Source organism: Manis pentadactyla, chromosome 4 (genome assembly GCF_030020395.1).
Source record: "Manis pentadactyla isolate mManPen7 chromosome 4, mManPen7.hap1, whole genome shotgun sequence".
Classification (NCBI taxonomy): domain Eukaryota; kingdom Metazoa; phylum Chordata; class Mammalia; order Pholidota; family Manidae; genus Manis; species Manis pentadactyla.
Window position 1 is genome coordinate 184,548,296 of NC_080022.1, and position 21,379 is coordinate 184,569,674.

A 21,379-nucleotide genomic window follows, 5' to 3' on the forward strand; every position below is an offset into this window, starting at 1 on the left:
CCAGACCCAGCGTGGGCTTGAGAGTGAGCCCTCCGAGGCAGAGGACTTTGTGTGTGACTACCACTTGGAGATGCTCAGCCTGTCTCAGGACCAGCAGAACCCCTCCTGCATTCAGTTCGATGACTCCAACTGGCAGCTCCATCTCACCTCCCTCAAGCCCCTGGGCCTCAACGTGCTGCTGAACCTTTGTAACGCTAGTGTCACCGAGCGGCTGTGCCGGTTCTCAGACCACCTGTGCAACATCGCCCTGCAGGAGAGCCACAGCGCTGTACTCCCCGTGCATGTGCCCTGGGGCCTCTGCGAGCTCGCCCGCCTCATTGGTGCGCAGCCTCTGGCCGCTGGCTCCAAACAGACCAGTCCTGGGCATGGCACTTGGCAGAAGCACTGTCAGCCCTTTTAGCTTCTGATTGTCCCTATAACCAGACACTGCTGTTTGACACCACTTTGTAATCTGGGAAAATACTGGGTGGTAGGATGAACAGGTAGAAGGAACCAGCCTGCCTGGATTTCTCTCCATGTGGGGCGGGAAGTGTAGGTGGTAAGGACTTCCTCCCAGACGCCCTGAGTTATCATGCCTTATCTTGCAGGCTTTACTCCTGGGGCCAAGGAACTCTTCAAGCAGGAGAACCACCTTGCACTCTACCGCCTCCCCAGTGCTGAGATGGTGAAGGAAACCTCGCTGGGAAGGCTCTCCTGTGTCACCAAGCGGCGCCCGCCTCTCAGCCATATGATCAGCCTCTTTATCAAGGACACCACTACCAGTGAGTCCCCCATGCTTCTGGCCCACATCAGGCCAAACCTTCCAGGAGCTTGGTGGGGTGGGGCACTTTTTAGGAAGGGCTGGGCAGATGAGCACTAGACTGCTTCCCAAAACCTCAAATATGGCAGGGATTGGATCTGGGGACCAGGGCCAGGATGGTCATGGCCACAGAGGTTGGGATTGAACGATGGGCAACTTAGTGCCTGCACTACAAGCCCAGCAATGTTCCACACAGGCTTGCTACCGTGAGGCCTGGAGAGTTCCCACCCCCACCAGGGGCTCCGTAGCACCCTCGTCAAGGATGGCAGTGTATTACCTGGGTAGGAGTGACGGGAGTGGTGGCTTGGGGCACTCATGGTTTTTCTGCCCCCAACTCAGGCACAGAACAGATGCTGTCCCATGGCACAGCTGATGTGGTCTTGGAGGCCTGCACAGACTTCTGGGATGGAGCCGACATCTACCCTCTTTCGGGTTCTGACCGGTGGGTGGAAGCATGCGTGAGGGGCAATGGCAGGCAGCTCTGGCAGTCTGTCTGCCGGGCTCACAGCACAGGGGCATCCCAGGGCCACTTACCTCACTTCTGCCCTGCTTCCCTGGCAGAAAGAAAGTGCTGGATTTCTACCAGCGAGCCTGCCTGTCTGGTTACTGCTCTGCCTTTGCCTACAAGCCCATGAGCTGTGCCCTGTCCTCTCAGCTCAATGGCAAGTGCATCGAGCTGGTGCAAGCGCCTGGCCAGAGCAGCATCTTCACCATGTGTGAGCTGCCCAGCACCATCCCCATCAAGCTCGGCACCCGCCACAACAGCTGGAGTTCTGACGGTACTGGGCGAGGCCATTCCATTCAGGGCCAGGAGTGGGGGGGCTTCTTGGGGGCCATGGAGTTGATCATAGCAGAGGGGACAGTGGGCACAGCCCTGGACCTGGCACGCTGTGGTGGCATTCACTATCTGGTGACATGGGCAAGTCCCCCAGGCCTCTCATGTATAACCCGGTGCTTCCTCTGCCCTCCTCATGGGGTTCTTGCGGCACTCCAGGGGGATAATGTACAGAAAAGAACTTTCTTTGGAGATTATAAAGCAGCAGCAGCAGCATTTAATAGGGTACTAGCCTTATGCTAATCAGACAAAAGGCCAGGTTACAAACCCTGCCAGAACAGAGGGACTTAGAGCCACCCCCCAACTCCCAACTCTGGCAAACACACAGCCTCATGGTGTCTTTTGACCCAAGTAACTGAATTGAAGCCATTGCTAAGGGCGGGGCCAGCCCCCTAGCCCTTGACCTAGGCTGGGCTCTGATGTTACTCCTTAGAATCATCACTGGACTGATGAGTACCTTTCATTGTCTTTTCTCCTGTGTCTGTTGGTTCCTCTATGTGTCTTGGCTGTGTGCATGCGTGCATGCATGCTTGTGCGTGTGCGTGCGTGCGTGCGTGTGTGTGTGTGTGTATGTGTGTGGCCTGGGCTGCCTCCTGGAATCTGCTGGTTCACGGGTGTCCTGGCCGGGTTTGTGCCTTGTGCCTCCTGAAGAAGGGATCGGGGAGGTACTGGAGAAGGAAGACTGCATGCAGGCCCTGAGCAGCCAGATCTTCATGGGCATGGTGTCCTCCCAGTACCAGGCCCGGCTGGACGTTGTGCGCCTCATTGACGGGCTGGTCAATGCCTGCATCCGCTTCGTCTACTTCTCTTTGGAGGATGAACTCAAAAGCAAGGTGGGGAGAGCAATCCCCCTATGCTGTCACTGACCCTTTTTCCCACAGGCTTTTGGGCCCAACTGTTCATTGCCATCTGCCTTTTGCAGGTATTTGCAGAAAAGATGGGCCTGGAGACAGGCTGGAACTGCCACATCTCCCTTACGCCCAATGGTGACATGCCTGACTCCGAGATCCCCCCCTCCAGCCCCAGCCACGCTGGCTCCCTGCATGACGACCTGAATCAGGGTGAGGGCAAAGTTTGCAGAGGGATGGGGTGGGCATGGGCCGTGGAGCTACAGCTAGGAAGAGCCTCCATGGATTCTCCTGATGACCCCCTTCCCTTGGAAAATGGCTCTGATCCCCCTGTGGCACCAGCAGTTGACAGAGGAGAGGAGACTTGGACGCAGGAAGTTCTGTGCTACCTGCAGGGCAAGAACAGCCCCTAGGGGCCAGCCCCAAGGTGAAGGACAGGCTTTTGTCCCTACAGTGTCCCGAGATGATGCAGAAGGGCTCCTTCTGATGGAGGAGGAGGGTCACTTGGATCTCATCAGCTTCCAGCCTACAGACAGCGACCTCCCCAGTTTCCTGGAGGACTGCAACCGGGTATGATGGGGGCTGTGCTCCCATGCCCCCAGAAGGGGCTGAATGTTGGGTCCAGAGAAGGGAGGGAGGAGAGACCGTTTTCTCCCACCCTGAGGCCACTGGTCTCTCTCCTTTCTCCAGGCCAAGCTGCCCCGGGGCATCCACCAGGTGCGGCCCCACCTGCAGAACATTGACAACGTGCCTCTGCTGGTACCCCTCTTCACCGACTGTACCCCCGAGAGTGAGTGCTACAGTCATGGCTACTTGGGCAGCCTGGCCCTACCTCAGAGCGTCCAGGGTCTGGATGCCCCGTGAGCTCTGGAGGGGATGTTGGTTTCCCAGGCAGATGGTGGGGGAACCTGGGCCAGATGAGCTGGGGAGTCTAGTGGGCGTGCCCGTCCTCAGGGGTCAGAAGTGACACTAGTTACATGATATTCAGGCTCTGGGGTAAGAATGTCCTGAAGATGGGCCCTTCGGCTTCCCTTTGGCTCCTGTTCCCCTGTTCTGAGGGTCTCTGCCCAGAGTTCCCCATGGGGCTCTACTTGCCTGACTCTCATGCCGCCTGACTCTGCCCCCTCAGCCATGTGCGAGATGATCAAGATCATGCAAGAGTATGGGGAGGTGACCTGCTGCCTGGGCAGCTCTGCGAACTTGAGGAACAGCTGCCTTTTCCTTCAGAGTGACATCAGGTCAGGATAACTAGAACTGGCGCCAGCCTCTTCCTCCCAGAGACCTCGGGCCCAGACTTGCATGGGCTTGGGGTGTATTTCATGAATGATTTTGTCCTGGTTGGGACCAAAGGACTGGGGCATGGTGGGGAGAAGAGGGAGCGGGTGCTTGCTCAGTCTGTGGAGGGGATCTTCATGGAGCGTAGCTCATGGCCACACTTCCCCTGCACTGAACAGCATTGCTCTGGATCCTCTGTACCCATCCCGCTGTTCCTGGGAGACGTTTGGCTACGCCACCAGCACCAGCATGGCCCAGGCCTCTGACGGCCTTTCTCCCCTGCGGCTCTCCGGGCAGCTCAACAGTCTGCCCTGCTCCCTGACCTTCCGCCAGGAGGAGACCATCAGCATCATCCGGCTTATCGAGCAGGTGGGGGCACGGGCAGGCAGAGGGGTCAGGGGTCCGGAGCCTGCTTAGGGTGGGGGGTAGAGACATAGGGGACCCATGTGGGCTCCCAAGGGCCGGTTCACCACCAAGTGAAGCTCCCCAAGGCAGTTCAGTTGCCTCCCCCACCTCCTGGCAGGACTGGGGCGTCTGGCTCTTGGCTGAGGCTTGTCAGCTATGGGGACTGAGAGGAGTCAGAAGGGCACAGCCACAACCTGTCCCTCCCGGTCCCTAGGCCCGGCATGCCACCTACGGCATTCGCAAGTGCTTCCTTTTCCTGCTGCAGTGCCAGTTGACTCTCGTGGTCATCCAGGTGAGGTGGGGCCCTCACAGACCTGGCTCCCCGCCCTTCTTCTTGGCTCCAAGGGCCAGCTGAGAGTCTGAGGCGGGGGCTGGGCTGATACAGCACAGCCTAGGGGCCCTCAGAAACGATAGGCTTTTAGAGAGGACCCCATTGGCAAAACAGCATGCCCTCCAGCCCTGCTCCGCTCAGCCAGGATGTGAGCGCCTGCCTGGGCCCAGGGTGAGGCAGCCCTGGGGCTCCTGGCAGCCTGCCTTGCACCAAAATCGAATCATGCCTCTGGGTTTTCCTGCTCCAGTTCCTCTCCTGCCTCGTCCAGCTGCCACCACTGCTGAGCACCACCGATATCCTGTGGCTGTCCTGTTTTTGCTACCCTCTGCTCAGGTGAGAGGCTGTGCTGTTCCTCTGTGCCCAGTCAGGCAGGGCCAGGATGTGCCCGAGCATCCGCAGGAGCCCAGGCTCTGGGAGGCCTGCTCAGCGCTCACCTGCCCCGGCACAGGAGGCACCAGGGGCTCTCCTTGTCTTATTCCATCTTCTGCCCTAAGTCCTGACTCCTGAAAGACTTGCCATGTGGGACTGGGGGACAGAGGACCGTAGTCGCTGCCCTTTGTCCTGTCTCTACCTTTCAGCATGTCTCTGCTGGGGAAGCCCCCCCATAGCTCCATCATGTCTATGGCCACGGGGAAGAACCTTCAGTCCATTCCCAAGAAGGTGAGCAAGGGGGAGTCCTGTGAGTCTGGGCCTTCCCCAAGGAAGAGTGTGCAGGGGGGCGAGCCTTGCGGGAGGGAGCAACCCTCCATCAGAATGTCCCGGCTCAAAGGAGAGGTGGTGGTCGTGGGCTGGGGGAGACCCTCCCTTGGGCAGGCAGTCCCTGCTCGTGGTCCCCCACCTGCCCGTTTACTGAAGAGTCCGCCGAATCCATGCTCCAGAGGGCCCCGGGCACCGGGTGGCGTGCCTGCCTTCTTCCCGCAGACCCAGCACTACTTCCTGCTCTGCTTCTTGCTCAAATTCAGCCTGACCGTCAGCTCTTGCCTCGTCTGCTTCGGCTTCACGCTGCAGAGCTTCTGCGACAGCTCCCGGGCCCGCAACCTCACCAACTGCTCCTCCATCATGCTGCGCAGGTGGGTTCCTCTCCCCTGACCCCGGGGTTCCCCCAAACCCAGCCCATTTTCCTGGGGCCCAGAGGATGCTGAGCCCACACCTTGCTTTGGCAGCCACACCGACACTGCTCCAGCCTGGTTTGAAGACTTTGCCAATGGGCTGCTGTCGGCTCAGAAGCTCGCTGCCGCCCTGACCGTCCTGCACACGGGTGAGGGGCTCCCGGGAAGGGGCCGATGGTGGTGGTGAAGTGCCCCTGGAGTGAGGCATGGGGCTGGGGAAAGTCTGACACCCCCTACGGACCCTATTTTCTCCAGTCTTCATTTCCATCACCCACGTGCATCGCACCAAGCCTCTGTGGAGAAAGAGCCCCTTGACAAACCGCTGGTGGGCTGTAACCGTGCCTGTGGTGTGAGTATTGCTTGGATGGAGGGTGGGAGGAGGGGGAGAGGGCTTGGGCAGGTATGACTGAAGGGTGGGATTTGGGCCAGGGGTTGAATGGTGCCCTGTTGGTACTAAGGAAAGCAGGGAAGGAAGCAAGAAGAGCCATGTTCACGCCGGGCTGCCACCTCTTGCAGGCTGCTGGGGCAGGTGGTCCAGACGGTGGTGGACCTGCAGCTGTGGACACACAGGGATAGCCATGTCCACTTTGGCCTGGAGGATGTACCTCTGCTCACGTGGCTTCTGGGATGCCTTTCCCTGGTCCTTGTGGTGGTCACCAATGAGATCGTGAAGCTGCATGAGATTCGGTGAGCCGCCAGCAGGGCACCCTCTCCGGGCTCAGGCATGTTCGCTAAGCCTTTGACATCCTGGGCCCCATCCCCCCACCTGCTGCCCATCCCTTCCCTCTGGGGTCCCGCCCTGGGGGTCTGCTCTAACCTAGACTTCACTCTCCTGCCCCACCAGAGTCCGGGTACGCTACCAGAAGCGACAGAAGCTGCAGTTTGAAACTAAGCTGGGCATGAACTCTCCCTTCTGAGCTGTTGGTCACAGAGGCTGTCATTGCCCTGGTCCCTGGAGCTAAAGCCAGACCCATTGCTGAATCTGGGCAGTCGGTATCATGAATGTTTCAGGGTTTGCCCTTGTGCCCTGTGGCACTGGGGGCCCAGCTCCCAGTGTCAAACCCAGCTGTTGTGAATCCCTTGTCTTCCTACAGAGGAGCTGAGAGCTGTGGCCTTAGCATCAGGGCAGTCCTGGTTTTGAATGTATGACCTCATGTGCTTAGTGAGGGGCCCTTGGTCCCCTCCCTATACCTGTGGGCAGCCCTCCTTCAGGGTCCCATAACCCAGTGACCTCTGCTCTTGTGTCTCCTGTCAGCCGTGAACCCGTGGGGCCAGGGTTCAACCTTTTTTGGAAGAGCAGGGGCAGCAGCCGTGGGAGGTCTGGACAACCAAGGTCACTGTTAGTGAAGGCAGCGGTAGCGGCTCTTCCTCCCTATGCCCACCGCATCCTGTCTTCCTGGGGCGAGGGCCTGGGTGTGGCCAAGGACTTTCCCTCCCTCCCTCTTTGGGGAGCCTCCCACTCAGACCCGAAGACAAAGAGCCCTGGCCTTGCCCTGGCACCTCTCTGTGTGCCTGTCAAGCTGGCCTGGGGAGTCAGTCTTGGGGACATGGCCCAGGGCAACATTTAGCCCCCTGCCCTAGTTCTGTGAGAATGTTTTTACTGGTGTATATTTTTTACTGGAAATGAGCCTTTTAGGAATGAATGTAGACTGGTTTGTATTAAAACTTACAAATTGCTTAAGAAAAGTCTGTGGCTGGTCCATGAGGCAGCCACAAGGGGCCCACCCAAGGCTTCGGGTGAGGAGGGGAGGGCTCACACCTTCCTCCTTCCACACTGGCACGAGCCCTGGGGTCTGGCTCAGGTGAGACCCCTGGGCTCAGAGGTCCATGGCACAGATCCAAACACACAGCCCGATCACATGGAATGACATTTTCATTGGTGTTAGTTGGGGGAAGAGGTTAATGGTTACAGAGCTGGTGCTTGGGCCAATCAGGTCAGGCTTCCAGCCCTGAGCTGGGCAGTGGGCACTCTTGCTGTGGTCCAAAGTCCCTCCCCCTGTGTCCTGTCAGGCAGTTATAGATAGAATAAATTCCATTTAAAATATATGCATTTCTCTCTGCTTAAAAAATAACATTTACAGTTGAAAAAGTTTGGACTTTGGGGATCTGTTAATCCCACTGTCTCCACCCCCACCAGCCTCACTTCACTGAGGGTAGGCAGGGCAGGAGCAAGGGCTGGCCTGGGCACTGCCACTGCCACCAAGAGCGGGCCCCTGGCCACTATTTACATGTCCTGTGTACACCTGCAGGGACCCGGCCAGATACATCGCCCTCCAGCCTCAGAGCACCAGGATGGCACAGTGGGTGGCAGGAGGACCTTGGCACAGGGATTTGAGACACTGGGGAGGCTTTAGAAAATGTACCCCAGAAGCTGTGCCACCACCTCCTGCCCCCCCGGGAGGAAGCTCTTACCAGGGTCCCTGTCCAAGGGACAGGACTGTCCGGTCAGACTACACATTGGGAAGGGGCCTTGCTGAGATGTCAAGTCCTGACAAGTCCCCTCGGCCCCCTGTGGGGGCTGCCCCTAGGGCTGCGGTGCTGCTGATGGCTGCTGCTTGGAGCAACAGGAGGGACCCTGCTAGGGTGGCAGGAGCCTCCATGCTGGATGCTGGTCATGGCTGGCACTGCAGTCTACTGGCGGGTGTCACTCAGTCCAGCATGGCATCCAGCTGGTCAGCAAGGGCATCGAACATGGTACTGATATCATCCAGAATGTGCTTGGTAGATGTGCCAGGGGGGCTGGAGTAGGGGGAAGAGCCGGGTCAGATGAGTCAATGGCAGGCACCCCTACTGGTCCTGGGCAGTGCGGCTGTCACTGAGCGCCTGGTGGTGCCGAGCACTTGGCATGTATCTTCTAATTCCCACAACCTCCCAAGGCAGTGGGAGCTACTTTCCCTTCCTTACGTGAGTGCACTGGGGCTCAGAGGGGGAACTACTTGCCTGAGCTCCCCCGCCTCCAGGTGGCAGCCACCAGGATTCCCTGGAGGTTGGATCTAGGTGACTTCAGAATCTGGGCTCCTCCCATTCCAACCAGGCCACCCCAGCCTGATGACCTGTGACAGTCCCCCCTTTCTACATTCCCAGGACCCCAGCAAGAGGATCCGAGAGGAGCTACTCCCCTGTGGCTGCCTTCTTGCTCTCCACCCAGCACTCCTCACCCTTTTCGCTCCTCAGCGCAAATGCTCTTCTCTGCGGCCCTCAACGCAGCTGCCAGGGACGAGCTGGTCTGCTCCAGTCTCTGCTGGGCCTGGCCTGAGCCCGTGGCCCCGGTGCTCTCTGGCCTTGGAGGGGGCACCGGGCGGGGGCCAAGCCGGGGAGGCAGCTTAGGGCCAGAAAATGCCAGCTGGGTGCAGGCCACAGACACAGGCTTGGGGGCTGTTCCTGCAGAGACAAACAGTTGCCTGTGACTTGGCTGGTCTGGACACAACCCCTGCAGACAAGGCCCTCTCCCCACAGGCCCTGCCTCTCGTACCTGCTCCAGGCACCTTGATGAGGGCAGCAGGGGGAGCTGGGAGCTCAGTCTCCGCATGCCTTCGGCTGCTTGCTGAGTTTTCCAGAGCTGGCCCAGGGCAGGGGAGCATGGGGTGCTGGGCTTGGGGGCTCAGAGAAAGAGGGGCTGGAGCTCCTTGAGTTGGAAGGCTGCTCGGCTCAGGCCGGGGAGGGCTAGGAGGAGCTGAGGGGGCCTCGCTGGGGGTGAGCGAGAGCATGGGGGCAGAGGGGCTGGGCGTGGCACTGGCCACTCCGAAGGCCAGAAGTGCTGTCTGCAGCGGCTCTCTCTCCCTGCATTTGGGCCTTCGCTTAACAGTGTCTGACTCTGTGAGGTTGAAATCGAGACCAGTAGGCACAGATGCCTCCCGAGGCGGGGGTCCAGCCGGCTTTGGCCTCTGTTTGATAGTCAGGTTCCCCTCCTCTGCAAACGGGAGCCCTTCCCCTGAGCTGCCCCGAGAAGGGGGCGTCCCCTCGGGCCCTGGCTCCTCCTCCTCTGTGTCTGAGGCGGGGCCAGCCGCAGCAGGCAGGCCAGGGGGCTCTGGTGGGCCAGTTGGTTCACTCAGTGTTCGCCTTCGGGGCCCTGCTGCCCCCTCCTTGGGCCCTGGGCTGCCATCTAGAGGAGGTGGCTCTGGGGTGGGGCCAGAGACAGAGCTGAGGCGCTTGGGGGGAGGTGGGGGGGGGCCTTTGCGACGAGCCCGAAGGGCAAAGGACTGGCTGCGGGGAGCCCCTCGAGCTGGGGTGGGGCTTGGGCTGGTCCGGGCTAGGGCACTGCGTCCTGGTCGCCGAGTAAGCGTGGCATAACTGCCCAAGGCACTGCCCACTGGCCCTTCAGCCTCTGCCTCTGCTTCCCCCTCAGCTGGGCCAGGGCGGCTTAGGCTATGGGACCGGCGCTTGGGCCGAGGTGGGTCTGGAGGAGTGGCAGGGGGGCCAGCCAAGTAGGAGAAGGCCCGGGGTGCACCAGGAGGTGGCCCTGGGGCTGGGCTGGAGGGTGAGCCCTGGGGGTACATAAAAACATAAGGAGGGGGCCCTTGGCCAGGAAGTGGGGAACAAAGCTTAGGGGGCCGCTCTGTGCCCTCTGGAAGATTCCTCTCCTGTGGGGCGCCGGGGTCTGCCCCAGTGGGCTGGGAGGCAGACTGTTCCTGTGAGTGACCGGATCCTCGTGAGCGTGCTCCAATGCTCTCCTGGCTGGGGGAACGGGCAGGGGGCAGGGGCAGCGGCTCAGGGCTACCCCCTGCCATGGCTGCCTGGAGCTCTGGGCTCAGCTCGCTGCCCTGAAAGGTGAGGAGGCGTGGGCCAGCCGCAGCTGGACCGTCCCCATTCTCCAGCCCCTCGATGGCCATCAGCTCTGGGCCCCTGGCCAGCCGGTGGCCGCTTTCACCTGGGGCCTCCCCCTGAAGGAGGCCCCGCCGAAGCTCGGCCAGCCTCTTCACTCCTAGCATAAGCTTCTTCTGATGGCCTGAGAAGGGGGTGGAGAGAGGCAGCAAGGTTAGTTGGGGCAGGCAAGGGTCCCCTGAACCCCATCCTCTCTCCAGGGCCTGGACCCTGAAAACATCTTGGAGGCCCTAAGGCAGTCCTCACCGAGCTTGTTGACACCAATCTCCTGCAGCTCCTCCCAGGTGAGGTCGGCCACCAGCCCCATGGAGTCATAGCCACTGCGCACCAAGTGCTTGTGGTACTGCGGCAGCCCCAGAGCACACAGCCACTCCAGCAAGTCCGTCTGGAAGAGCATCACCATCAAACCAGCAAGGCACCACGAAGCCACAGCTGAGGCGGGAGCCCGTGCCAAAAGCCCACTCACCGGGATGTAGTTGGGCAGCCACTCGGCAATGCTGAGCTGGGCAATCTCAGAGGCAATCTTTTTCCTGTGCCCAGGTTTGGTCACCCCGATGGCCGTCAAGTCCTGCCACACAGAGTCATGCCATCAGTTCCCCTTCTCTGGCTGCTGGGCCCTCCACTGTCCTCCTGCTGTGGCACCTACCTCAGGCGTCATGCGGCTGATGGTCGGCACATCATAGCCAGCCTGCAGAAAGTGGGCAGTGTAGCCCTCCAGCTGGAACTCACTCAGCCAGTTATGAATGGCCTGGGCATCCTGTGGCATGAAGAGGAGGGCTGATGCTAAGGGAGCTAAGTCTGCTGAGGAGGGGCCCAGGCACAGTCCAACCATCTGCCCTAGCCTCCCTTAGGGGCCCGGCCTGAGCAGGGACTTCAGTCCAGACTGAGGCCCACCCCACCCCCTTGCCTGCAGCCCACTCCCCGGGGGAGGTCACACCTTCCCCTCCAGCAGCTGCTCTGGCCTCATGTCCTGGGTGAAGAGCTGCTCCCCAGAGCGGTAGTTGGCCAGAAGGCGGTGGCTTGGGTTGTCTTCAAGGAGGGAAAGAAATGGAATCAGGGGTGGCAGGATGAAAGTGTACCAAGCCCTTAGCTTCCCCAGTTGAACCTCCTAGGCCCCCCAGGTCCCATGGACCCTTCCTACCTGCCAGGGACGGAGGTTGCAGTCCTAATGGCACCTGGTCCTCTCCAGCAGAGGGCAGCGGCTGCAAACAGGGAAGGAGCCAACTCAGGCTGGGGAACTGGCATCAGGGGGAGGGCCCTGCCCGGGTCACCCCTCCCTCCTACCTGGGCGTTCTCAATAAGGAGGCCAGTGCTGTGGCCATTGGTGCCCTCGGAACTCTGCCCGCTGCCAGCACTGCGGATGCTGCCCACGCTGCCCTCACTGCCCACACTATTCCTGTCACCTGCTGCAGGGGCAGAAGCAAAGGGGTTAGATCCCCAGTTGGCTCTGCCAACAGCTGCCTGGCAGCCTGCCAAAGCCCAATGCCTGCCCTGGTGCCCAGCACTGCCCTCCAGGAGGATGTACCTGGGCTGTCTGGGCTGAGGCCCACCCGAGGGAGCTGGCCATAGTTAAGAGGGTGTAGGGGGTCATCAGCAGGGGGCTGCAGTGTCCGGGAGAAGCCTGGGCGCAGGGGGGCAGGCACAGAGGGGAGGCGGGGCACAAGGATGCCCACCCTCTTGCTGACCACCTCAACGATGCCTGGAGGGAAGTAGCCCACACGGTCTGTGCCCCTCTGACTCTCATGGATGTGGCCCTTCCAGCGGCCATCAGGATGCTGCTCGAGCACCTGTGGCAGATTGGGTGGAGGGGGCAGATGACAATGACAGTGGTTACTTCCTGCACCAAGCAGGGCAGGCGGTCAGCAATGCAGCCGAGGTCCAGTTCTTCCCCTACCCACAAAACGCTAGTCTCTGATGCCCAAGTCGGCCCACAGTTCTGCCCCTGCTACCAGCCTCCACCTCAACCCCGTGTGTCTCCAGGGCATGCAAACGAGTCTTTAAACCAGCTTGGGCTCAAATCCTAGCTCCACTGCTTTCTAGCTGGGTGGCCTTGGGCAAGTCACTTAAACTTCTCTAGGCCTCAATTTTGTTATCTCTAAAAAGGAAATAGTAACAGCGCCTACCTTACCTGGGTTGGGAAGAATTCACTGAGATAGTGCATATAAAGGCCTTAGCACCCAGAGTCTGATTCACAGTAGGTGCCGAAGTAAGTGACATCATTTGCATTCAAAAAAGAATGTACTGGGTCCTCACCGTGATGACATCCCCTGCCCGGACATTGAGGGCAGTGGGATCATGCAGGTTCCAGAAATCCTTGAGTGCTCGGACCTTCAGGATCCCTGAGGCTTCTACGAGAAGAGGCAGAGCAGGCATCATCTGACGGTCCTTAGGGTATCTTCCCACCCTTCCTGTGCCCTTCATGACCCTCCCCTAGATGTCTGCCTCAGCATCCCTAAAGTAGTCCCTCTGATCAGCCCTGGGCCCAGCAGTGTGACACTCTGCTTCTGGGACACCTGCTCCTCCACTTCCTGGTGCCCACTGGAGTGGCTCTGAATCCCCTAGGGTGGGTCTTAACCCCACACTCACCCCGCAACAGCTGTTTGATTTCCCGGCTGGCCTGGGAGGTGGTGAACTGGTTCACGATGTCCAGTGCTGTCTGGTTATACGTGTTCCGAATATTCACATCCACCCCGCCCTGGGTGCACAGCGCAGTGTGAGCATGTACTATGTGCTCTGCTGTCACTTCCTCCAATCCTCATGACTACCCAGGAGGTAGGTACTGTTTTCAAGTTTTACGGATGAGGAAATGGAAGCTCAGAGGTAGGATCAAGGATGAGCTCAAGGTCACTCAGTAAGAGGCAGGACTGGGGCTCAGATCAGGTCCATATGCTCTCCAACTACAAGGCCACCACCATACCAAACACCGTGTTGGTGACAGAGACCCCCTCCCTAGCCTCCCCAGCGGTCTGACACCTGGCACTCAGCAGGCTGCTGTGTACACCCGCAGGGCATCCAGGTGCCCACACCCACCTCCAGGAGCAGCCGCACCACCTCGGTCTTGCCATACAGCGCGGCCTCGTGGAGTGCCGTGCCCGTCTTGGTTTGGCGATTGATCTCTATCCCGGCTCTCAGGAGCTGCCTGTGGAGGGAAGGGTGAGTCACAGGGGAGGGGGGGACAGAAGAGGAAGCTGACTGCTGGTGGCTAGATGGCAATCCAGCGCAAGGGTGAAGAGGGCAGCAGGGCAGGACACTGAGGGGATATCACTGGTCACACAGGAAGCGGATAAGGAAGTGTGAGGGTCCCAGTGGGTACCTGATGACCTCTCTGTGGCCATTCTTGGCAGCCAAGTGCAGGGGTGTGGTGTAGTTGGGGTCACAGGGGTCCTTGGCCTCACCCTCCAGTAGCGCCACACATAAGTGGCTGTTCAGCAGCAGCTGGGCCACCTGCAACAACCAGCAGCCAGGTGGGGCCTCCTCCTCAGACCCGACACACAGCCAGAACCCAGCACCCCAAGGGCTGTAGGTCTCACCTTGAGCCGCCCAAATTCACAGGCCAGATCCAGGGGTGTCTTTTTGGCCTTGTTGACCAGGCATGGGTTGGACTGATGCTGGAGGAGCATTTCTGACTGGGGTACGGGGAGTCAGGTAAGGTGTCTGGCCCGGAGAGCCCCTGGTACCAGCCCCCAGCCCCTGCTCCAACACCCCTTTGAGGAAGCAGGCTGGCTCACATACCACTTCATAGTGTCCGTACTGGGCAGCCAGGTGCAGTGGGATCTGCCCGTCCAGGGAGGACGCGTTGACGGCTGCGGAGGCCCGCAGCAGCAGCCTCACAGGCTCCAGCCGGCCCTGCCAGGCCGCATAGTGCAGTGGGCGCATGCCTGCGGGAAGGACAGGGTTTCTGAGAGAGGCCCTGGGTTGGCAGGGTCAGGGGAGGGAACTGAGCAAGGTCTGGAACCACCCCAACTGAGGGGAGGCAGAGCCAGGGAAAGTGATTCTGGCTTCGCCCAGGTCTGGCGAAGGGAGCTGCTGCAGCAGTGTACCAGCTTCCTCGGGTCCCCAGCCCAGCTTGTTTATAGAGCCAAAGGGAGAGGTCCAGCTACATGGGCTTAAAGCCAGAATCCCACTGTGCCCACCACAGGGAATCTGGCAACCTCATGACAGTAACATAACCTCAACCTCCTCATCTGGATAATGGGCTATCAGTACGATGCACTACCCCAGAAGCTGTGAAGGTTGAGAGGTAAAGCTTGGCAAGCCCAGATACGCTATGCCAGCTACTAGCATTTCTAGGGTATAGCAGGGACCAACTCTGACCACAGGGTCTGGGTGGGGGCTCACCATTGCTGTCCTTGATGTCAACAGTGGCCTGAGCCTCCAGGAGCAAGGCTATGAGCTCCAGGCTGCCCCCCAGGGCGGCATGGTGGAGAGCAGAAAATCTGATGTGGCGGAACACAAGGTAGGAGGTACAGTGAGCAGCCCCCACACCCCAAATCCTGGGGGCTGGCATGGATGAGTTACTCGCCCACTTGGCCCCTGTCCCCCCCATCCCAGCCCTGCCAGCCCAGCCGTGGGAGCGCAGAGCAGCCGGGCTGCAGCATGAAAGGGCTCAGTGTCTGGGCTGAGAGGCCTGTTTGTCTGGCCTCCCCCTGAGCCGGCCCAGGGGAGGGGGCCGTGGGAGCAAGAGCCTCAGGACTCGTACCCTCCAGGGAGAAAAGGGGGCCCAGCAGGAACCTGACCCAAGGAGGCCCCTCAGCGAGGCTCCAGGGCCCTCCCCTGGCTCCCCGAGCTCCCCAGCAGGCGGGTGGGCAGGACCCCTACTCCCTCCCCCTCACAGGCAGGGCCCAGAGCTCCCAGCAAACATGCTTCAATGGTCAAGTTGCAGAGAGAAAGGGACTCTAGGCCCCAGGTCTTTCCCATCGACCTTTTCCCACCCCACAGCTCTCAAGGACAGGGGCCCATACTCACCCATCAGCATCCTGGTAGTTGACATTGAGTCTCTTCGTGGAGCCAAGGAGCTCTGGGGGTCAGGGCAAGTGGCATCAGGGACCTTTGAATGATCCATCCTTACCGGCACCTTAACCCTGGGTTCCCTCCGCACCCACCTCCCAAATCCACCTGACCTCTCGGTGTGCAGGAAAGCACCTGCCCCATGGCTCTTCAGCTGTCCTGTCCCTATGGCTCCCCACCCAGGCCCACTGGCCCATCGGCTCAAGGCTCCAAGCAGGGAGCTGCTGCAGCGGTGTACCAGCTTCCTCAGATCCCCAGCCCAGCTCGTTTATAGAGCCAAAGGGGGTGGGGAGCTGGGGGACTGGCATGCCAGGCCCTCAATGGACAGGCCCACGAGTGCATGGTTAGCATTCCTGCCTGAAGAGGCCAAGGAGCGAGTCTCCTTGTCCCACTGGGCTGGGAGAGAAGGGAGACGGGTACTAGATGCTGGAGAGTAGAAGGGCAGATGCCAGGGCTGGACTCAAGGGCCACAGTGCTTGGCCCTGGGATATCCCTGAGTGAGCATGATGGAGAAGGTGGCGTCAGACAGACCGACACCGTGCCCTAGCTCTGCCACATACTAGCTGTGTGATCCTGGGCAAGTCACTTAACCTCTTAATCTCAGTGTCCTCATTTGTAAAATGGGCTGATCACAGAACCTGCTCACAAGGGTTGTGGGTACAACGCTTGACCCTTGTCAGCACGCCAAAGGTGGGAGCCATTACCATTTAGCACTCCTTACGCATTAGCCATTATTAGCAAGATGCTGTCCTCTAGCAAAAGCTGGTACAGTCTTGCCACTGGCCCATCAGGGAGTAACTTCTGACTCTGCACCCACAGGCCCCTAGCAGAGACGTCCATGCTCCAGGCAGGGTCCCTCTGCTGGGTGGTGGCAAGAGGAGCTAGGCACCTGGGCCGGACGCTGATTCAGTACCCTTTCAGGGACAAGGCCAGGATTCATGCAGGTGCGCTCCACGCATGAGCCAGGGCATGGGTGGGGCGGTCCTGGGTGAGCATTGGGGAGGGGGAGGGGAATGCCTGCCACAAGCAGACCCTGCCTCCTCCTGGAACCCACCCCTGTTAGGAAAGAGGCAGCCTGGCTCAACCCAGGCTGGGCAGGACGCCAAGCATGCTGGTCCAGACCTGCCCCCCAGGCCTTGGTGGGCCCCTGAATACCCCAGCAAGCCAGGGCCTCATTCCAACAGGGAGGGACCAACCCTGAAGTGAGGAGTAAGGGATGCGGGGGAGAGGGGACACCACATTTAGGGCTGAGTCAAATTATGCCATGTGAAAAGGTAAATACAGAGCCAAGGAGTGATGGAAGAGGTGAGTGGGTGGGGGCCACTGGAAAGAAATACAGGCCTCCCAGCCTTCCTCTAGCCCGCTTGGAAAGTCCTTGTCACACAGAACCATTCAGAGCAATGGAAAGAACAGGGGCTCTAAAAGCAGGATATAAGTGGTTTGAATTCTCCCTCTTGCTGGCTGTGTGATCTCGGTCAGCCGTGGTCCTTCTCTGAGCCTCAGTGAAGATGAGGTCAACAGGGAAGAGACACAGGCTCTCCACCTGCTGCCAGCCAGGACAGTCTGGGACGGAGTGGCTCCACAGCGAGATATAGCCCCTCTGGGGAGTGGCAGGGCAATGTGACATGAGGGACAGGAACAGGGGCAGGGCCAGGCTGGGTGGCTCTGTTCTTTCCAGAACAATGGCCGGAAAGGCAGTGGGGAGAGGCTCAGAGTGCCGGCTGGGGAACTTGGCGGGAGGGCGGAGGGTCCTGGCTCCTGGCAGCAGTTCCAGGCACTTCCCCTGCAGCACTACCATCTTCCCAGGCCTGGCTAGGAGGTGGAAGGGTCGCTCCTGATTTAGGCTGGGCAAAGGATGTGAGCTCAGCGGGCCACCCCCAGCCTGCTCCATTTCCTCTGGCCTGAGGAGACAGCTCAAAAAAGGGAGTGGGGGGGAGAGGGAGGGCAGGGGCAAGGCCAGGGCAACCGCCCCCATCTCCTCCCTGCCACCTGCTCACTGGAGAGCCGCTGGCTGGACAGAGGACGCCAGCCCCCAGTGACCAGACAGCAAATGGAGGACGCTGAAGCGCACCTCTCTTTGGACAGCCAGAAAGCTCCGGCCACCCCCCAGAAAGAAAAAGGGGATCTCTAACATCTCCCTTCCAGCAGTGTCCTTGGCCTCTCTGTGGTAAGGAGGAGTTCCCAGCCTCCCTTCTGAGAACTGCTTTAGAATTACCTGGAGAGCTTTCTGATTTGCAGTCTCAGGCTCTCTGGGATGATTCTAATTCTGGGGGAGACCAGGGAGTCCAGCCTTGCAGAATAGTCCCTAGGTATTCCTGATGGGCAGCCAAGTGTGGGAGCATAGAGCAAAAGGGCATAGGCTTGTCTCTGACCTGCCACAACATGGCTGTGTGACCTTGGGAAATCACTGACCCTCTCTGAGTGTCCTTTTGCTTATCGGTAAGTAGATATAGAAATATCCACTTTACAGGAAGTTGAGGGGATTACAATATTTCATAAAATGTAGGGTCTGCAAATGTCACCTTGTGCTATCCTTTTCGTCACCAGCTTTCCCAGCTTCTGAGAGGACTGGAAGTAGAGGTGCGGTGCCAGGGCCTCACCAGGAGCCCCAGGACCCTGTCACCCTGTGCCTGTGCCTACACTCTGTGCAAGTCCCCTGGAAGCCTTGGGGAAGGGATCTCTTCCTCCAGATACTTCTCCCTGTGCAGGAGAACCTCCTGGAGCCTAAGAGCCTGGCTGTGAGGCTCCCTCCATCTGCCTCCAGACTCTATCCACTGGCCTTCCTGACGGCCTCACTTTGAGGCCCCAAGGCTGGGAGGCTAGCGGCAGCTCACACAAGGCCCCACTGGGCAGGTTGCCAAAAACAACACAGAGGTGAGGGGAGGAAGGGGCGTGGCTCCCACTCTTGAGCCTGCAGGACCTCCTTGGGACCTTCCCCCATCATGCTCACCCAGTAGTCACTTTGCCAGGGCACAGAGACTACCCCCCGCAGTTCCATCTCCTGATACCCTGGCTCTCCTGCTCTGGTGTGCAAGTGGATGCACACACATATGCACAACTCCAGGTCCTTCAGATCTTTCCTTCTAGCACCCGCACTCCCAGGTATGGGTGGGGATTAGATGTCTCAGGTAGCATGGGGGACTCCTTCCTATGCACAGGGCCTGGGAACTGTGGTCTAGGCCTGGTGGTCTAGGAACTCAAGCAGACAAGTCCAGTATCCTCCTGGGATGGCCCAGAGAGCTTGCCCTGAAGCCCAGAGGTCTACTCTCTTTGGGGGCAGGGGGTGGCAGGGGAGGTATCTCACCACAAAGTTACCCAAGAGATGGTATCCACGACAGAGCCCCGCCACAACTCTGTCAAGACTAGAGACTTGAGGCTGTGGAGAAACCTCCAAAAAATTAGCTTTGGCCACGTGCCTTCAGGGCGCACAGGTAGATAGGTCAAGCGGAGAGGGGCTTTAGCAAGCATTTATGTAAAACAAAGTAGTCCAACTTTGTTTTAAGCAGTAGAACTCTTTTTAAAATCTATCTTACAGGCATCCCCATTAAAATGACATAAATGTAGAGATGTTAGGTTGAATGGGGAGGGGGTGATGGAGCTCTATTTGCTCAGTCATTCCCAACCCACTGTCGACCCCATGGCTCCAACAAACACTGCAGAAAAACCATTTGCTAAAGGCAACTCCATGAAGGCAGGAATTCTGGTCTGCTTTCTTCACTGTTGTGGCCAAGTGCTTAGAACAGAACCTGACACACACAACAGGCATGCAAAAAAGCTTACATGAATATACTTCAACCTTTTTACTTTATAGGTAAGGAAACTGAGGCTCAGAGAGGTTAAGTGATTTGTCTAAGGATACATAGCAGGGGGGACACAACTTCCTCCCTGGCTTTCTCACACAGAGGCACTTCATACAAAGAACAAAACAGTCTTCCCACCCTGAGACCCCAGATCACAGTGACGGTCAGACTTCTCTGTGGCCTGAGCACTCAGGAGAGAATTTCAGCTGGACCGTCACCCAGTCATTACTCACTTGTCTTTGCAGCCTTGACCTTAGCCACCAGTTTCTGCACACCAGTCACATCTCCATTCTTAACAGCGAGGATCAGATCCTGTTCACGACCCATTCTGGTCCCTGGGCTCCGGAAACCAGGGCAGAGGCAGAGAAAATGGTCCTAGCCGAGGCGTCAGGGTGCCATGCCTTGGCCTTTTGGAGGGCCAGGCGTCCTGGGGGAGTGTGTCTGTGTCCCAGGCAGTGGGCTTCTTGTTAGGTGCTGACAAGTATTCCCTCAGGTGCTTTGTGAGCTGCCGCCACAAGCAAGAAAGCTGATCTCTTGGAGGGTGGAGGCTGAGTGGAAATCTGGATGGATATCAGCTTGCAGCTTCTGACAGCCCAGGGATGGGCAGGCACCAGGTACACCAATCTTCCCAGTGTGGCTGAGGAGGACCAATGCCCACCCAGGGAGCAGCCAGCATTCCCTCAGGCCTTGGGCAGCAGTGGTGGGCACGTCTCAGGGGTCTGGAAAAGTCGCAGTGCTTCTGCTGAAGGCTTGGCAGGGCCAGCAAGGATCCCAGAAGCAGTGCTCGGAGGAAGAGCAGGACTGGGCCTCCAGGGAGCCCCCCAAACCATCCTGGCTGATCTTCTCAGTCAAGAGAGAGGCTGAGCCACTCCAAGGGGGAAAGGAGCAGCCATTCATGAGAGGAGTATTTGGATGGGGGAGGTGGCATCCTGGGAGGGGGAGGCTGAGTCACTGAGGCCCCAGGGCACCTGGCAGCACCTCAACCTGGGGCAGGAGGGGCCCTGGCAGCACGACACACTGGAGCAGGCCAGGCCAGCAGCCTGTTCTCCACAGCCTGAGGCTCTGACACCCACAGACAACTGGTGGGCCAGGAGGTGGGGCCTGGGAGGGTCAGACACAGGCAGACAGTCAGGGGTCCTCCTTATAGAAGGTGCCTAAACCCTAGACTCTTCTCCACCTAAGCTTTACTCTAATAGCTGGACTACTATAATAGCTGAGCCCCAGGGCTCTTTATTTATTCAGAAGGTGGAGTGGGGAGGCTGTGGTCCCCCATTTGTGGCTAGGGTCTGCCTGCTGGACAGAGAGTCTACAGCACCTGTTGCTGACCCCTCCTCACCCCTTGTGCCAGATGGGGAAGCAGGTGGGCAGTGAGCAGGTCCAAGAACTGGGGCAACTGCGGGCAAATGGGGCTGCCTGGCCCCCGCAGCTTGAACCTGAGGCCCAGAGCCCCGACTTCACTGCAGAAAAGCTTACGTCAGTTCCTCAGTGGCCACGAATTTGTTGCCCGAGTCCTGTGGCATGAGACATACAGGCCTGGGGCCCTAGCTGGGGTCCCCTTACCCCCAAAACGTCCCAAGCCCAACCCAGATGGTACTCCCGCTCATGGCCCGCGGCCGACATTGGGGGAGGGCGCCCCTGGCAGTGCCTGGGGTCGGGCTGGCTCCCCCGCCCCCCGGAATGCCCTTTCAGCGCCGCGCAACCCCCCCAACCCAGCCCAGTCCAGGCTAACCCGGGGAACAAAGCGGCAGAAGGGGCCGGGAGGGCCAGGCTCCGGAGGGGTTGATGAAGAACGGAATATAAGCGCGAGGACAGAAGGCGCAGAGAGATGGAGGTGACCGCCGATCCCGCAAAAAAAGTTAGTTTGTGCCCGCCCTCAAAGGTGCTGACGCCCGAGTTCAGGCCCCTTAGTCTCACCTTTCCCCGCCGCCGAGCCGTGGGTCCGGCTGGCCCCGCTTGGTCCCTGGCACTCTGGGCCGTGGCCCCCACTGCCCCCCTTACCCCCTTTCTCCTCCTTCTCCTTTTCCAAGGCCGGCTCGGCGCCACCCGCAGGAAATCCCGCCCATCCCCCCTCCCTCCCGCCGGATCGGGAGCAGAGGGACCGTCCCGGCCGCTCAGTAGGGCTGTCAGTCAGCGCCGGCAGCCCCACCCC

At 59.5% G+C, this 21,379-nt stretch overlaps 2 protein-coding genes across 13 annotated transcripts in view; one reads left to right on the top strand and one right to left on the bottom strand.

Annotated features, from left to right (window-relative positions):
• TMEM94 (transmembrane protein 94) overlaps positions 1 to 7,288 on the top strand; it is a 32,964-nt gene extending 25,676 nt beyond the window's left edge. For 5 of the 8 annotated variants that reach the window (XM_057501696.1, XM_057501700.1, XM_057501698.1 and 2 more), the window contains 18 exons: positions 5 to 320; positions 588 to 761; positions 1,139 to 1,241; positions 1,361 to 1,578; positions 2,286 to 2,467; positions 2,557 to 2,695; positions 2,937 to 3,052; positions 3,173 to 3,272; positions 3,612 to 3,720; positions 3,937 to 4,126; positions 4,377 to 4,454; positions 4,741 to 4,826; positions 5,072 to 5,153; positions 5,415 to 5,563; positions 5,657 to 5,751; positions 5,858 to 5,951; positions 6,119 to 6,289; positions 6,447 to 7,288. In XM_057501696.1, coding sequence (XP_057357679.1) covers positions 5 to 320; positions 588 to 761; positions 1,139 to 1,241; positions 1,361 to 1,578; positions 2,286 to 2,467; positions 2,557 to 2,695; positions 2,937 to 3,052; positions 3,173 to 3,272; positions 3,612 to 3,720; positions 3,937 to 4,126; positions 4,377 to 4,454; positions 4,741 to 4,826; positions 5,072 to 5,153; positions 5,415 to 5,563; positions 5,657 to 5,751; positions 5,858 to 5,951; positions 6,119 to 6,289; positions 6,447 to 6,519 — 2,475 coding nt within the window. In that variant the 3' untranslated portion in view covers positions 6,520 to 7,288. Of the gene's footprint in view, positions 1 to 4; positions 321 to 587; positions 762 to 1,138; positions 1,242 to 1,360; positions 1,579 to 2,285; positions 2,468 to 2,556; positions 2,696 to 2,936; positions 3,053 to 3,172; positions 3,273 to 3,611; positions 3,721 to 3,936; positions 4,127 to 4,376; positions 4,455 to 4,740; positions 4,827 to 5,071; positions 5,154 to 5,414; positions 5,564 to 5,656; positions 5,752 to 5,857; positions 5,952 to 6,118; positions 6,290 to 6,446 lie in introns of those variants that run through there. The other 3 variants (XM_057501697.1, XM_036900030.2, XR_008997448.1) reach the window with 2 other exon arrangements.
• A 169-nt stretch (positions 7,289 to 7,457) lies between these two features.
• On the bottom strand, positions 7,458 to 21,281 carry CASKIN2 (CASK interacting protein 2). 5 transcript variants are annotated; one of them, XM_036900032.2, is made up of 20 exons: positions 21,145 to 21,281; positions 19,464 to 20,331; positions 15,389 to 15,440; positions 14,762 to 14,859; positions 14,156 to 14,301; positions 13,954 to 14,049; positions 13,737 to 13,867; positions 13,454 to 13,562; positions 13,010 to 13,118; positions 12,677 to 12,771; positions 11,949 to 12,210; positions 11,708 to 11,829; positions 11,565 to 11,625; positions 11,361 to 11,452; positions 11,070 to 11,180; positions 10,890 to 10,991; positions 10,670 to 10,808; positions 9,075 to 10,547; positions 8,761 to 8,983; positions 7,458 to 8,341 (listed from the first exon to the last, which is right to left on the bottom strand). In XM_036900032.2, exons 2-20 carry the CDS (start codon positions 19,555 to 19,557, stop codon positions 8,251 to 8,253), a joined length of 3,606 nt encoding a protein of 1,201 aa, XP_036755927.2. In that variant the 5' UTR covers positions 19,558 to 20,331; positions 21,145 to 21,281; the 3' UTR covers positions 7,458 to 8,250. The 5 variants fall into 5 exon arrangements, with proteins under 5 accessions (XP_036755927.2, XP_036755926.2, XP_057357684.1 ...); XM_036900031.2 differs by having other exon boundaries at positions 19,464 to 19,949; positions 21,145 to 21,278; XM_057501701.1 differs by having other exon boundaries at positions 19,464 to 20,159; positions 21,145 to 21,263.
• Between the last annotated feature and the right edge of the window lie 98 nt (positions 21,282 to 21,379).

What these genes read in the sequence shown, in the direction of transcription:
- CASKIN2 (XM_036900032.2), bottom strand. Translation starts at nt 19,557, where the DNA reads ATGGGTCGTGAACAGGATCTGATCCTCGCTGTTAAGAATGGAGATGTG. An exon ending in GGTCAAGGCTGCAAAGACAA is followed by an intron (nt 15,441 to 19,463) that starts GTGAGTAATGAC and finishes CCTGACCCCCAG; the next exon opens with AGCTCCTTGGCTCCACGAAG. An exon ending in AGCAGCTGCTGGAGGGGAAG is followed by an intron (nt 11,181 to 11,360) that starts GTGTGACCTCCC and finishes TTCATGCCACAG; the next exon opens with GATGCCCAGGCCATTCATAA.